Source organism: Stegostoma tigrinum, chromosome 2, assembly GCF_030684315.1.
Source record: "Stegostoma tigrinum isolate sSteTig4 chromosome 2, sSteTig4.hap1, whole genome shotgun sequence".
Taxonomy (NCBI): Eukaryota; Metazoa; Chordata; class Chondrichthyes; order Orectolobiformes; family Stegostomatidae; genus Stegostoma; species Stegostoma tigrinum.
The window spans coordinates 147,000,884-147,016,035 of record NC_081355.1 but is presented as its reverse complement, the minus strand read 5'-3'; the positions used below and the strand labels follow the sequence as shown (position 1 = coordinate 147,016,035).

Here is a 15,152-nt window from a genome sequence, read left to right as displayed (position 1 = left end):
AGTTCCCCAAACCAAATCTGTAGCTAGAGAGGATTGAAAAATGTAAGTCAGAGCCTCCAGTACATTTTCCTTATGACCCCTTAGCGGCCTGGGACAGAATTCACTCGGGTCTGGTCATGTATCCACTTTCAAGGTTCCTCGCAGACCTTAATATATTTCTCCCTCCAATTTTATCCCATCGCCTACACGGCCTCCTTAACTGCATTGTCTGCTTTGATGCCCTTCTCTTATGGAAACAGGTGCAAAATATTCATTAAGAGCCGTGCCCTAGAGCACTCCTCCTGCTTGGTTATTCTTCCGTTTTTTTATGTGTTTGTAAAATATCTTTACATGCCATATTTTTTCATACGCTATCTTTGCTTTCCTCTTTGATATTATCCCTCTAATTTTTTTTATCATTCCCAAGTCTTTCTGCAGTATTGTGGTTTTGGATTGGATATGGTTTCCTGTTTCCTTTGGCCTATCCTATGATCTTAAATGTCCTTTAATGTTCTGAACTCTCTTTAATTATTTCTTGAATGCATTACAGTGACTTTGAGAAGCTGTTTCCAGTCCAATTCACGTCTCAGTTCTGTAAAAAATGATGTTCCTCCAGTTTCCCAAGGTTCAATAGACTGATACCAGGTCAACCTTATGAGGAGAGGTTGAGTAGATTGGGGCTGAACTTGTTGGAGTTTAGCAGAATGACAGACAACCTCATTGAAACATAAATGGGGGGATTGACAGGGTAAACCTGGAGAAGTTGTTTCCCCTTTGTGATAGTCTAGGACGAGAGAGCATAATCTCAGAATAAAGGGTCAACCAGTTAAGCCAGAGATAAGAAAGAATTGCTTCTCCCAGAGGGTAGAAAATCTGTGGAAATCTTTACCGCAGAGGGCAGTCAACAAAGGTCATTGACTATTTTCAAGGCTGAGATAGATTTTTTAATCGGTAAAGGAATCGAGGCTAACAGGGGAAAGGCGGGAAAGCCAATTATCAGATCAGTCATAATCTCATTGGATGGCAGAGCAGACTTGATGGGCCAAAGGGCCTCCTTCTGCTCCAATGTTTTTTAAAAATATTCTTGTACATAGAATATGGAACATAGAACAGCACAGTACAGGAACGTACCCTCCAGCCTGCGATGTTATGCCAAACATGATGCCAGATTAAACCAATCCCTTCTGCATGCCCTTGTACATGCATTCTCTCTAAAGCCTTTACATCGTTCCTAAATTGTGAAAGCCAAAATTAGGTGTATTTCTCTACTTGGGCCTGAACCAGTGTCTTATATGGATGTATCTTGATTTTATTCCTTGTGTATTCTATGCCTCTGTTTACAAAGCCGTAGATCCTGTACACATTTTTAACCACTAACTGAACCTGGTCTGCTGTCTTTAATGCTTTGTGCACACACATGGCTCGAGACCTCTCTGTTCCTCTTTGCAGGTTTTTACTTCATTTTACATCCTTTGTCAAAAATTCCCAAAGACCCTCCCTATATCCATCTGAAAGATATATTTTGTGGAATACTTGAATAGTTCAATCAGTGAGAGGGGAGTTAGAAAGGGATTCTTTCAGTCCATTGAGCCTTCAACAGCTTTAGGTAAGGTTTGATTTTCCTGATCATTACCCAGATACTAATATTTTTTAACCTTTCAATTATTTCCTTTTGATGGCTTGCATCGAATCTGTTTCTGCCACACTATCTGGCAGAATATGGCAACTCCCAAACAATAGTACCATCACATAACTACTCCTCTCTGGCCCTGAGGAGTGTGAGAGAACAAAGTGGTCTGGGAATACAGGTTCAGAGATAATGGGAACTGCAGATGCTGGAGAATCCAAGATAACAAAGCCTAGACCCTTCATCCCGAAACGTCAGCTTTTGTGCTCCTGAGATGCTGCTTGGCCTGCTGTGTTCATCCAGCTTCACACTTTGTTATCTGGGCATACAGGTTCATAGCTCCTTGATAGTGAAGTCACAGGTAGACAGGGTGGTGAAGAAGGCTTTTGGCATGCTTGCTTTCTTTGGTCAGAGTACAGAAGTTGGGACATCTTGTTGCAGCTATACAAGATGTTGGTAAGGCCATGTTTGGAGTACTGTATGCAGTTCAGGATGCTCTACTATAGAGAGGATATTATTAAACTAGAAATGGTGTAGTAAAGATTTACTAGGATGCTAAATGTTCTGTAAGTTTTGAGTTATAGGGAGAGGCTGGATAGGCTGGGGATTTTTCCCTGGAGCATAGGAGTCTGAGGGGTCACTTCATGGAGGCCTATAAAATCATAAGACGCAGAGACAAGATAGATAACTGACAGTTGCTCCCCATGCCTGGGGAGTCTAAAACCAGATGGCAAAGGTCTAAGGTGAGGAGGGAATGGTACAAAAGGGTCCACCGGTGCAATTCTTTCACACAGAGGGTGGTGAGTGTCTGGAATGGGCTGCCACAGATAGTGGTGCAGGCGAGTGCAATTTTGTCATTTAAGAAGGATTTAGACAGGTACATGGATGGGATAGGTAAGGTATGATTTGGACCGAACGCAGGTAAATGGGGCCAGTTTAATTGTGAGAACTGGATATTATGGACAAGTTGGCTGAAGGGCCTGTTTCCATGCTGTAAGCCTCTATATCTCTATGACTCTTGACGTCTCTAGTTAAGCTCAGGTTCTTATTGAGGCAGGTATTGAGTTTATTCACCTCCCCAGGTATGTAGAGTGAAACAAGCCATCAAAATCGTCGAGAACACTTGTCTGTGAAGAATATTTTTGAACAGTTTTATTTAGTTTGCAGTTTCCAGTGTGAGCAGCAAGTCTCAGTTTGATCTCGATGGATGAAAGCAGTCTAAGACTCACTAGAAGTAGTTGACCACCCTTCGCAAGGACTGGATGTTTCCATTTTGTGCCTGCCACTCTGTGTGTGAGTGGTAATTTCCTCTTTCCACAATGTACATTCGACCACGGTAATTGGGCTCATCGTATAAAACCCAGCTAAAGATTGAAGGGGAGAAATGTTAAACAATTAAATAGTTGCAACCAAACTGCGAGGATTGAATTTTGCAGACAGGTCAGAGGGAAAGGATTTTTTTTAACTCCTGTTAGTCCAGGATTAGTGAGGCCGCTGAGTCAAATGCTCCAAAAACAGTTCTGAGAAAAGGTCACCAGACCGGAAACGTTAACTCTGCTTCTTCCTTCATAGATGCTGCCAGACTTGCTGAGCTTTTCCCGCAACTTCAGCTTTGGCTCCAAAAACTGAAACTGCTCGAAACCTCTTGAGTAAATTCAGAGGGGGGTCTGCTTGAGGAATTTGAGATGATGAAAGGAATTTCTCAGACAGATGGGCACAGGCTATTAGCTCCTGTAGGGAGCCAAGAAGACGAGGACGTTGCCATCATTAAGCAGCTCAGGGCTGAGGTCAGCGAGCACTTCTTCATTTCCTTTGAGGTATTTAAGGTGCTAAAAGGGATTGACAAAGCAGACATGGAAAGGACGTGTCCCCTTGTGGGGCAGTCTGGAATGAGAGGTAGTAGTTTCAGGCTAAAGGGTGGCAGATTTAAAACAGAGATGAGGAGAAGTCACTTCTTAAAAGGTCTTGAGTCTGTGGAATTTACTACCCCAGTGTTTGGTGGTCATGAGGACACTGAATACATTTGAGGAGGAGATAGACAAATTTTGAATTAGTAACAGGATAATAGGCTAGGAGGAATAGGCATGAAAGTGAAGACTGAGATGAGGTCAGCCAGGATCGTATTGAATGGCAGAGCACAGTTGAGGGGCTGCATGGCCTGCTCCTGCTCCCACTTCTCATGTTTACACAAAGTGGTGTGAGTCTTCTAGCTAATTCCCAAAATAGCTGTCAAGGTTTGTGGTGGAGGGTGAAGGATTGTAGGGAATTGGTGCTTGGGGAAGGCAATTGAAAATATTAAAACAGAGATTGAGAAATTTTTGTCGGGTAAGTGTATTCAGGGGTGTGGAAGCAAGGCCATTGGGTGTCCACTGAAGGAACAAATCAGCCATGACCTAACTGTCTGGGGACCAGGCTTGAGGAACTATTCCTGTTCCCGAGTTCCCAGTTGCAGGCAGCAATTGATATGTAACTGGGGTTTTATGTTACAAAGAGATTTTTGTTTGAGTGAGCAACTAAATGACAACTGACTATTTCAAGCTATGACTTGACTTGTACCATTTCTAAAAGTGAAATTAAAAAGGAGTCGGTAAGCATATAGAGGGGTAGGAGACAAAACTGAAATGGAGAACAGATCAGCCGTGAGCAAAATAGATGGACTGAATGGCATCCTCTAGTTGTTGGGTTCCTGTAGTCCCTGCACCCCAATGTGTTAAATGGGTTTCTACAGTTTTATTATTGAGAGTGTGGGGGAGATATTATTCGTTGGTAGACAAACATTTGTTTTGCCCACTTTTGTTATGCACTGGGGCAGATTCAGGGATGTTTCTGGTGCTAGTCCTATGCATTCTACCCAATCTATTTATGCCATTTGTGTGTAAACTTACTGGGGGCTCAGGATCTGGTCAGTGGGGCTTGGAGGCAGGCCCTTGTATCTGACAAAAAACCTGAAGTCAGAATGAGTATGGCACCTAGGAAGCAGGGTCTGGCGTGGGCTCAGAAAGGGGGTGACTCCCTACAGAGCAGCAGGATAGCATCTGAAAGCTGTGCTTTTGCAACACTAATCCTCCTCTTGGAGTCTGGCCACTTTTCCATTAATCTTAAAGTGGGTGTGGGAATAGTGATTTCTGGAGATTCTGAAATACCAATCTCTGGAGGTGGAGAAACATTTCAAGTAAAAGCAGTGGAATTTTTGGCTTTAAAAAGCGAGGCCTGGAATACAAAGGGAATGAATTTATAACCACCCCTTATAAATCAGAGGATAGATCTCATCAAAAGAGTTCATATTCTGGCCACCAGACTTTAGTTAAGGCCTTGAAGACTGTGAGGAGGTTTGGTACCAATGAGTTTAGTTGTGTGAAGTGGGGAGCGAACTATGGGCCGTATGCCTTGGAGCGGAAAATGTTAAAGGGTGATTTAATACAAATGTTTAAAATGTACGTGTTTTTAACTAAGTTAGTTAGGGGAAATAGTTTCGACTTGCATGAAGAAGTGTAACCAGGCAGCACAGATTGAAGACTATACAAAGAAATCTGATGCTTGAAAGCCCAATAGAAAATTCAATAATAACTTTCAGGAGGGAACGAGAGATTTATTTAAGATTGTTGGGCTGAGAGAGTGGGACTAATTGGGCAGCTCTTTTCAGAGAGCTGGAATAGACTCAATGGGGCTAATGGTCTCCAGCTTTGTTATGTGACTCTATGGAGTAGCTGTCCTGCTTCCGTCTCTTCGACAATATCCTTTTTTTAGGCTACTGTCTATGCAAATTCCACATGCTTTTATTTGAAATGTTTCTCCATCTCCAGAGATTGGTATTTCAGACTATTCTCACACCTGCTTTAAGATTAATGGGGCAGTGGCCAGATAGTGACCCTGACACTAATCCCGGTGAAGGGCACGATTGAAACACTCCGAGAGGAGGATTAGTGTTGCAAAAGCACAGCTTTTGGATGCTATCCAGCTGCTCTGTAGGGAGTCACCCCAGACTCCCAGTGAACCAAAATGCAAGAGGAGAAAAGCCCCTTCTGGGCCTATGCTGGACATCGTTGGCAAGTGGTCATCCAAGGAAACTGATGAAACAATCAAAACAGTGTCAGACAAGAACTTCAAGCTGACAGAGGAGGTGATACTCACGCTCCATCACCATAAACCCGGATGGAGTTGATGCAGGTTTTGCTCCAGCCTCTACCCTGCAGGAAGGGGCAATCCTCACAGAACTCCATACATTGGCCATTGAAGTCGCAGTTTTCAAACAGCTCTATCCTGTAATGCTCTCCATGCTGAAACAACAAGTCAGGCATAAAGGGTAAGCAAGAGTCATCCACTGGTGCCCATCCATCCTGGGCATTAATCCTGGAATATTTCCCTGTGCCCGTGCTCAAACAGCACAAGGATAAAAACAGGAATTGGCCTTTTGGCATAGAACACAGAACAGTACAGCACAGTACAGGCCCTTCTGCCACAATGTTGTGCCGAACCTTTACCCTAAACCTAAGGTCTATCTAACCTCCACCTCGCCTTATACTATCATCCATATGCCTATCTAATAGCCATTTAAATGCCCCAATGAGGCCGACTCCACTACCCTCTCCGACAATGCATTCCACACCCATACCACTCTCTGAATAAAGAACCTACCTCTGACGTCTCCCCTACATCTACCTCCACTCACTTCAAAACTATGCCCCCTCATAATAGCTACCTCCACCCCAGGAAAAAAAGTCTCTGGCTGTCCACTCTATCTATACATCTGATCATTTTGTACACCTCTATCAAGTCACCTGTCATCCTTCGTCGTTCTAAAGAGAAGAGCCCTAGCTCTATCAACCTTTCCTCATAAGACCTTCCCTCCATTCCAGGCAACATCCTGGTAAATCTCCTCTGCACCTTTTCCAACGCCTCCACATCTTTCTTGTAATGAGATGACCAGAAGTGGACACAATACTCCAGATGTGGCCAAACCAGGCTTTTGTATAGCTGGAGCACAACTTCACGGCTCTTGAACTCAATCCCTCTATTAATGAAAGCTAACACACCATTAGCCTTCTTAACAACTCTATCCCACCTGGGTGGCAGTTTTCAGGGAAGTGTGAACATGAACCACAAGATCCCTCTGCTCCTCCACACCGCCAAGAAACTTTCCGCTAACCCTGTAATCTGCTTTCAAGTTTGTCCTTCCAAAATGAATCACCTCACACGTTTCAGGGTTAAACTCCATCTGCCACTTCTCAGCCCAGCTCTGCATCCTATCAATGTCCCTTTGTAACCAAGAACAGCCCTCCGCACCGTCCACAATGTGACCCACCTTCATATCGTCCGCAAACTTGTTAATCCACCCTTCCACTCCTTCATCCAAATCATTTACAAAAATCACAAATAGAAGAGGACCCAGAACAGACCCTGGTGGTACACCACTTGTAACTGAGTACCACGTTGAATATTTTCCATCCACTACCACCCTTTGTCTTCTAAGAGTCAGCCAATTCTGAATCCAATCTGCCACATTTCTCCCTATCCCATGCCTCCTTACCTGCTGCATGGGGAACCTTATCAAACACCCTACTTAAATCCATGTATACCACATCCACTGCTCTACCTTCATCCACGTGTTTGGTCACCTCTTCAAAGAATTCAACAAGGTTTGTGAGGCATGATCTACACCTCACAAATCCATGCTGGCTATCACAAATCAAACTGCACCTATTCAAGTGATCATAAATCCTGTCTCTCAGAGTCCTGTCCAATAATTTGCCCACCACTGATGTAAGAATTCGGAGAATTGTGGGCATCGCTGGCTATGCCAACACTTATTGCCTAAAGGTTTGTGCTGAGGCCACTCTTCCACATTGTGCAAACAGCAAGAGTGCCCACTGCTGTGCCAATGTGATTGGTGTTTTCTGACGTACCATTTTTACGGGCCTGCAGGAGCCCATGTGGTCATTGTGAGCATTCCAGCGGTAAAAGTCGGGATACTCTCCACGCTCCAGGATGTATTGGTGTCCTTTAAAATCCGGGTGGTCATAGCAGATCCAAGCACTGCTCTCCACTCGGATGGAGTTCACTCTGTTCAGAAATCCCCTGTCCTGGAAGTTGTCGCAGTCTCCGCACACCTCCAGCTTTCTGCCCGTAAAACATTTCCCCTCGTAGAAGATGATCTGATGGAGAAAACAGTATAAATACCTCAACGCATATCGCAATCACTCAGCCAACTTCCAAATAATAGGACGCTCTGCAGCAAGCTGGCATCTATTGAGCTAATGCAAGTGAGACTGAAACTTCATTGAGAATTTTGCTAAATGTGCAAACATACAAATCAGGCCATTCAGCCCCTTCAGCCTGCTCAGCCATTCAAGAAATTATAGCTAATTTGATTGGAGCCTCAATTCCACATTTCCGCCCGTCTCGTATTAACCTTCCAATCCCTCACTTAACAAATCATCTACCTACCTCTGCCATAAAATTATTCAGGACTGCACCTCCACCCTCTTTTCAGGAAGAGAGTTCCAAACATTCACATCCCCCTGAGAGAAAGTTTGTTCCCTAACCTCTGTTTTAAATGGATGACTCCTGATTTTTGAGCTGATCCATCGTTCAAAGCACTCCCACAAAAGGAAACACTCTCTCCACAGCTAGCTTTCCCAAGACCTCTCAGGATTTAAATTTTTCAGCTAAGTCACCTGTTCCTGTTCAAGTGATGTGTGTGTAAGTGTGCGTGTGTGTCAGCATCTGTGTGTGCGTGTGTTATGTGTGTAAGAGAATGTGTGTGTTTGGGTGTGTGTGTGTGTGTGTATGTCTATGGTTGTGAGTCTGTGTGGGGGTGTGTGACTGTGTGTGTTTGTTTGAGTGTGTATGTTTGCTTGCATGTGTGTCAGTGTGGGGATGTGTTTGAGTGTTTTTGTTTGTATGCATGTGGATTTGGGTGTGTTGTCTGTGAGTGCGTGCATTTGTGTCTGTGTTTGTGGGTGTGTGTGTGTGATATGTTTATGTGTGTGTCTGTGAGCGTGTGTGTTGTCTGTTTTTGTGTGAGTGTGTGTGTGTGTGTGTGTGTGAATGAGGGTGTTTGTCAGTGTAATGTGTGTTTGGGAGTGTGCCTGTGTGTGGCGGGTTGTGAGAGTGTGTGTTTGTTTGAGTTTGTGTGTGTGTGTTGGGTGTGTGTCTGTGTTGGAGTGTGTGAATATTTGTGCTTGTGTGTGTGTTTGGGTGTGTGCCTGTGTGGAGGTGTGTGAATGTTTGTGTTTGGGTGTGTGTGTGGAGGGAGGTGGGTGAGAGGGGAGGTGGGGAAGGTGATCTCTCTCAGCTAGACTTCATCTCCGCTAGTGGGGATATGGGGACAGAAAATGGAATGCAATGTTAACGGACAAAAAAAAAGTTTTAAAACGGCTACAAGAACCTGAGAGGAATCATTGAGACTCACAAGTTAAGATTTGGATATTAGTTCAATTTTAATATTGAGCACAAATTAAGTTTCCTAATAAGAGAAAGAGCCCTCTGACCAGGGTTTACTCTGTAATTATAGACAATTGCTCTGGTAAATAAAATTGACTTGCCTCAAATGTTACAAAATTGACCTTCTCACTATAACTAACCAATGAGCTGATCTGAAACATATGGGAACAGAGTAGGCACAAGCATTAAGCTGAGAGATGATGAAGAGGAACAGCAGAGGTACTTAACGAAATAGCTCACTCTTTCCACTCAGCAACAGATGAGGAACATAATGAAGGAAGAATAGCATTGTGCGGAAATTAAAACCCCAAGCTGATGTTGATCGAAACTCAATAAAACAAGATTATTCTTCTCTCCCTGTCCCCTTTCTTTTCAGCCTGTTCTGTATTGAGGCAACCTCAATCTTTGACCAGGATGTAAATCAAATGAACAAATCTCGACATGAGTGAAATTGTATCAGAGATAATAGGAACTGTAGATGCTGGAGAATCTGAGATAACAAGGTGTAGAGCTGGATGAACACAGCAAGCCAAGCAGCAATGGAGGTGCACAAAAGCTTTTCTTAATGTTTCGGGCCTAGACCCTTCATCAGAAAAGGGGGAGGGGAAGAGGGTTCTGAAATAAATAGGGAGAGAAGGGGAGGCGGATCGAAGATGGATAGAGGAGAAGATAGGTGGAGAGGAGACAGACAAGTTAAAGGGGCAGGGATGGAGCCTGTAGAGGTGAATGTAGGTGGGGAGGTAGGGAGCTCCTAAGATGCTGCTTGGCCTGCTGTGTTCATCCAGCTCCACATTTTGTTGTCTCAACATGAGTGAAATTTGCTTTTATCAGCTTTGCTGTTAAGTGTAGAAAATATATACCTTGCATTTACATATTGCTTTGCCTAACTTTAGAACAAGCTATTGCACTTCACACACTTTTGAAATGTAATTGCCATTGAGATGTAGGAAAGGGGGAACGAATTTTGCACTGAGTCCCAGTAATCCTCAATATGTGAATAGCCAAGTAATCGGACATAGGTTTAGTGATGTGGATTGAATATTAGCCAGAACACTAAGGAAAATTCTCCAGTTTTTCTTCAAAGTCGTGCTTTTGGATCTTTTAATATCCACCTGAGTGACAAGGTCACCCAGGTGGACCTCACAGAGTATCAGTTCCCTGATTGGCAATGTTAATCTGGTTCAATCAGGGAGCTCTGGCTGACAGATATAAAAAGGAGTGTCAGAGTTTCTGTTCACTCTGAGAGCTGGCTCCAAAGAAGCCAGACCAGTATCAAGTACTATACATGTGTAAATAAAAGGTGACTTGGTGACAGGACACTGGTCTCTGTTGAGTTATTTCAGTGATGACGAGAGAAGAAAATGTGCTCCTGAAGAAATTCACTCACAGCAGTGGTTTTCGAATTAGGGCAAGCATTTCTGGCATCATGCCATTGTTTGGAAAACTTCACTTGTTCAATCCTGCCATCGAAGATTGGGCCCAGTATGTGGGAAGAGAACGTCATTTTTTTCTGGGCAAATAACATTGGATCAGGTGAAAAGCAATGAATAATTCTCCTGACAGGCTGTAGACTCACTGCTTTTTCATTTATTAGGAGCCTAGCCTTCCCTGAGGCACCAGATATAAAAACCTTTCAAGAACTGATGGGTTTAGTTAACGAATATTACAGCATCAAGCTTCCTCTAATTCTGAGTCACTAGTGGTTTTACTCAGCTATTCGAGAACCAGAGGGACTGTATCTGAATTTATGACCAGATTAAGGTGATTGGTAGGGGCATGTAGACTTTGGTTTCGCCCTCAATGAGGCACCATTTGGTATGTGGGATTAACAATGTAGCCATGCAAAAGCAGCTACTAGCTGAAGCCCAACCAGACAGTAGTACAACTGGCTTCATCATTGCACAATGTGGCAGGTGGAGAAAATGAGTTGCAGGGTATTTCGATGGAAGTGGACACCCCTTGCCAGGCCGACTGAGCTTGGGGAACACCACTTGGGTGAAAGCAATTGTGTGGCCTCACTCAGGACAAATCCTGAGCAGAGGGACTCTCGGTCAGCCCACAGCAAAAGCCCCAAAACACAGTCAAGCCTCATTCAGACATTTTCTTCAGGATCCAGGCCAGCAGGCCATTGCAGTTGCTGCTGGTATAGAGGCTCAAGTTAGCAAAATAATTCCACTAGGCCTGAGTAAGAGAACAGATAGGTCAGTGTCCAGGAGAGTGCACACCCTGGAAACCCCACCTCCAACTGGTTTGGAATATTTAAATTGCTTAGCAACATTCAGGTCAGAACCAATCAAAATAAACATCAGGTTAAATGGTCACCTGGTTCTAACGGAGGTTGAAACCGGCACAATTGTATCAGTGATCGCAGAACCAGTCTGAAGCTGGCCATGAGCCATGCGTACTTGCAGTTGAGGTTAGATGAGGAGTCCTAGAATTATGCTACAACTAATACGTTTGTACTAATTTTTATGAGACTGCCATTTGGGGTATCATCAGTCTGTGCCATTTTTCAGTAGACGATGAAAAACATTTTACAAGGTCTGCCTCGGGGTGTCATTTATCTGGATGACATGCTAATAACATGGAAGACTGATAAAGAGCACTTTGAGAACTTGGACCTCGTCTTTAGACATTTCTCCAAGGTGTGCAGGGTTAGTAGGAACTGTAGATGCTGGAGAATCTGAGATAACAAGGTGTAGAGCTGGATGAACATAGATGCTGTTTGGCCTGCTGTGTTCATCCAGCTCTACACCTTGTTATCTCCAAGGTGTGCGTACACCTTAGAAGGGAAAAATGTGTGTTCCAGACACCCTAGGTGACCTTTTTGGGCTACAGAGTCATTAAGACTGATTAAACCCATTGGAAGATAAAGTGAGGGTGATCAAAAGTGTCCCAACTCCCACTTCTTTACAGGAGCTTAGATCTTTCCTTGGATTGGAGAATTATTACAGAAAGTTCATACATAACCTGACTTCCATCCTGGCACCCTTACATCTACAGTTGAAAATGTGTCAGCTGTGGAAAAAGGTCAGTTAAGGACATAGCCTTAGGGAAGTAAACATAGAACATAGAACATAGAAAAGTACAGCACAGTACAAGCCCTTCGGCCCACGATGTTGTGCCGTGGAATAATCCTAATCCAAAAATAAAATAACCTAACCTACATTCCCTTCAATTCACTACTGTCCATGTGCATGTCCAGCAGTTGCTTAAATGTCACTAATGACTCTGCTTCCACGACTACCACTGGTAAACTATTCCATGCCCTCACAACTCTCTGGGTGAAGAACCTCCCTCTGACGTCTCCTCTATACCTTCCTCCTAACACCTTAAAACTATGACCCTTCGTGGCAGTCAATCCTGCCCTGGGGAAAAGTCTCTGGCTATCGACTCTATCCATGCCTCTCATTACCTTGTACAGATGAAGAAGCAGCAATCATTGTCAAAGGTGTTAGCACATCATGATCCTAAGAGAGATCTGGTGCTGACATGTGATGCCTCCCTGTACAGTATCGTGTTGGCTCACAGATAGCCCAGTGGACTGGAATGCCCAATAGCATATGTTTCCCAGACTTTAGCTGATGCAGAGTGCAAATACGCCCAGATGGAGAATGAAGGTTTGGCGGTCATCTTTGGTGTGAGCATGTTCCCACCAATACCTTTATGGTTGTAAATTTGTAATAGTAACAGACCACAAATCCCTGTTGGGTTTACTCAAAGAGGACATGCTGTGCTACCCATGACTTCAGGTCATTCTAAGTATGTACAATCACAAATTGGAACACCATTCAGAAGGCCAAGTAGCAAATGCAGATGACTTGAATTGCCTCCTGCTGGCAGATACACCACTGCAAGAGTTTGTTTTGGTTTTAAACTTTCTGGATAGCCTTCCAGTCACCGCTGACAATATCCAACTGTGGACACAAAACGATCCTGTCCTGTCGAAACTGGAACAGCTGGGGAACCAAAAGGGCCCTCACAACCAGAATTGAAACATTTCGGGATCCGGCAAGACCAGAACACCATAGAGGAAAACACTTTACTGTGGGGAACGAGAGTGATTGTCCTGAGCAAAGGTCACTGCCAGGTACTGGCTGAGCTCCACCAGAGTCATCCAGGTGTTTCCAACATGAAGATGTTGGCGTGAAGTTATGTCTGGTGGCCAGGACTGATAGCTGCTTCGGTGGGCCATTGCCCAAAGTGCCCGAGGGACTGGCAGCAACTCCCCAACACGCATGGGAACATCCAGGTAAACCCTGGGCCCAGTTACACATCGACTATGCCAGTTCATTCGTGGGCTTAATGTCTTTGGTCATTGTGGGCATCGCTCAGAATGTTGGATGCACAAAGAGTTCGTTTGTCAAATACAGGAACAGCAGTAGAAAAGTTGCAAGCATTTTGCAATTCACATCCTCTGGGAGGTGTTGGTACCAGACAATGGGCCTTTATTTACCAGCAGGGCGTTTGAGTATTTCCTAAAGTCAATTGGCTTTTGGCCTATAAGCTCAGCTCCATACCACCCATTATCTCAACATCCGGCAGAAAGAACAGTCCAAACTTTGGAGGTAGACCTAAAGGAAGAGCCTACAACTTCACTGTACCAAACAGTCCCAGTTCCTGCTCAGTCATAGGACCACACTTCACACAACTGCAAGGATAGCTGAGATAACAAAGTGTGGAGCTGGATGAACACAGCAGGTCAAGTTGCTAACGGGGAGAATACTCAACACCAGGTTAAATCTGATCTTCCTGGATCTTGTGGTGGGGGAGGGGAGGTGGGGTCAGGAGGGTGAAACAGCTCCTCTAAGACTCCTCTAAGCAAGTGAGACAATTTACTTCAGGAGACACAGTTTGTCCCAAAACCATGGTCTGAAAAAATGGGCCCTACATGGGTCATGTAAGAGGTATGGTCGACGCAAGGTCAGGGCCTGTGAATATAACATCCGGGCAGGTCCTGAACAGGCATGTGGACCACATGAAAGCTGCAAACTCGCAAACAGGGCAGGAGCAAAATGTACCCGGGTCCTCAGAACAGCTGGCAAGGCTGTTGGAACCCGTGAGCTCACTGCCTCCATCCGGCGCCAAAGAAACCTCAGAGTTGGGGATGGACACAGTGGATGTCACAGCCTTGATACCTTTACCGCCTGAAGAAGAGCATGAATTTCTGCTGAGATGGTCCAGGCTACAGTATGGTATTGGCTACTCATACCTGAGGCTGAGTCGGACGAACCAGACCCGGTGTGTAAACGGTCCAGGGGAAGCTACAAGAGAAAGAACAGGCCTATGTCCGTGTAGTTAGATGAGGAGGGATGTAGTGATTGTAACGAGGTCAGCCAGTTGGACTTCAGACAGTATGAGTCTCCCGATTGGGGCTGTTAACCTGGTTCAATCAGGGAGCCCTGGCTGACACTGGAGTGTCAGAGGTTCTGCTTACTCTGAGAGCTGGCTCCAAGGAAGCTGGGCCAGTGCCAAATACCGTGCGCGTGTAACTGAAGGGTGACTTGATGATGGGATACCGGCCTCTGTGGAGTTATTACACTGAGACATTTGATGGGGCACTTGATTGAATCTAAGAGGCAGTGCAGCAGTCCCTTGGTACTGCACTGGGACAGTCAACTTAGAACCTGTGCCGAAGCCTCTAGAATGGGTTTTGACAGAGATTCAAATAAAACGTCTAATAAGAAGCACAAAAAATACGAAGGTACAATCGAATTGGTCACTCACCTTGCCTGAATACTGTGACATGTTGCTGCCGGATTCTGTCCAACTGAGCTGAATGCCAGAACGTCTTTGACACCTGGGGATAATTGGACAGCCCTATATATAACTCTGAGGCCGGGAGTGTTCCACCTCTTGCAAGGCCTCCTCGTCAATGGAACTGCAAAGCTGGGCTGAAAAGGTTTTGCTTTGCGCACAGAACCATTTGGAAAGGATTCTGCTGACACCGGACATTTGCGGCTGCAGCAGGCAACTCCAACAAAAGGCTCCCTCGAGGGCGAGGATTTTGGAGGATTAGTGCCTTTATACATGGTGCCATTAACCTGCTAGTAACAGCTGGGGGATTGCTGTGATTCGGGACAGCTTTGGCAGTTGCTTGAAT

The 15,152-nt window shown here is 44.7% G+C and overlaps 1 protein-coding gene across 1 annotated transcript; it reads right to left on the bottom strand.

Moving 5' to 3' along the window:
* Positions 1 to 2,771: 2,771 nt before the first annotated feature.
* LOC125447093 (gamma-crystallin N) lies at positions 2,772 to 14,892 on the bottom strand. The gene is made up of 4 exons (XM_048521205.1): positions 14,777 to 14,892; positions 7,510 to 7,758; positions 5,738 to 5,883; positions 2,772 to 2,970 (listed from the first exon to the last, which is right to left on the bottom strand). Exons 1-4 carry the CDS (start codon positions 14,795 to 14,797, stop codon positions 2,835 to 2,837), a joined length of 552 nt encoding a protein of 183 aa, XP_048377162.1. The 5' UTR covers positions 14,798 to 14,892; the 3' UTR covers positions 2,772 to 2,834.
* Positions 14,893 to 15,152: the final 260 nt, after the last annotated feature.

Coding starts and splice junctions, on each gene's coding strand:
- LOC125447093 (XM_048521205.1), bottom strand. CDS start 14,797: ATGTCACAGTATTCAGGCAAG. Junction 7,759..14,776: donor TGTCACAGTATTCAGGCAAG/GTGAGTGACCAA, acceptor TTTCTCCATCAG/ATCATCTTCTACGAGGGGAA. Junction 2,971..5,737: donor CGGGTTTATGGTGATGGAGC/GTGAGTATCACC, acceptor TTCAATCTTTAG/CTGGGTTTTATACGATGAGC.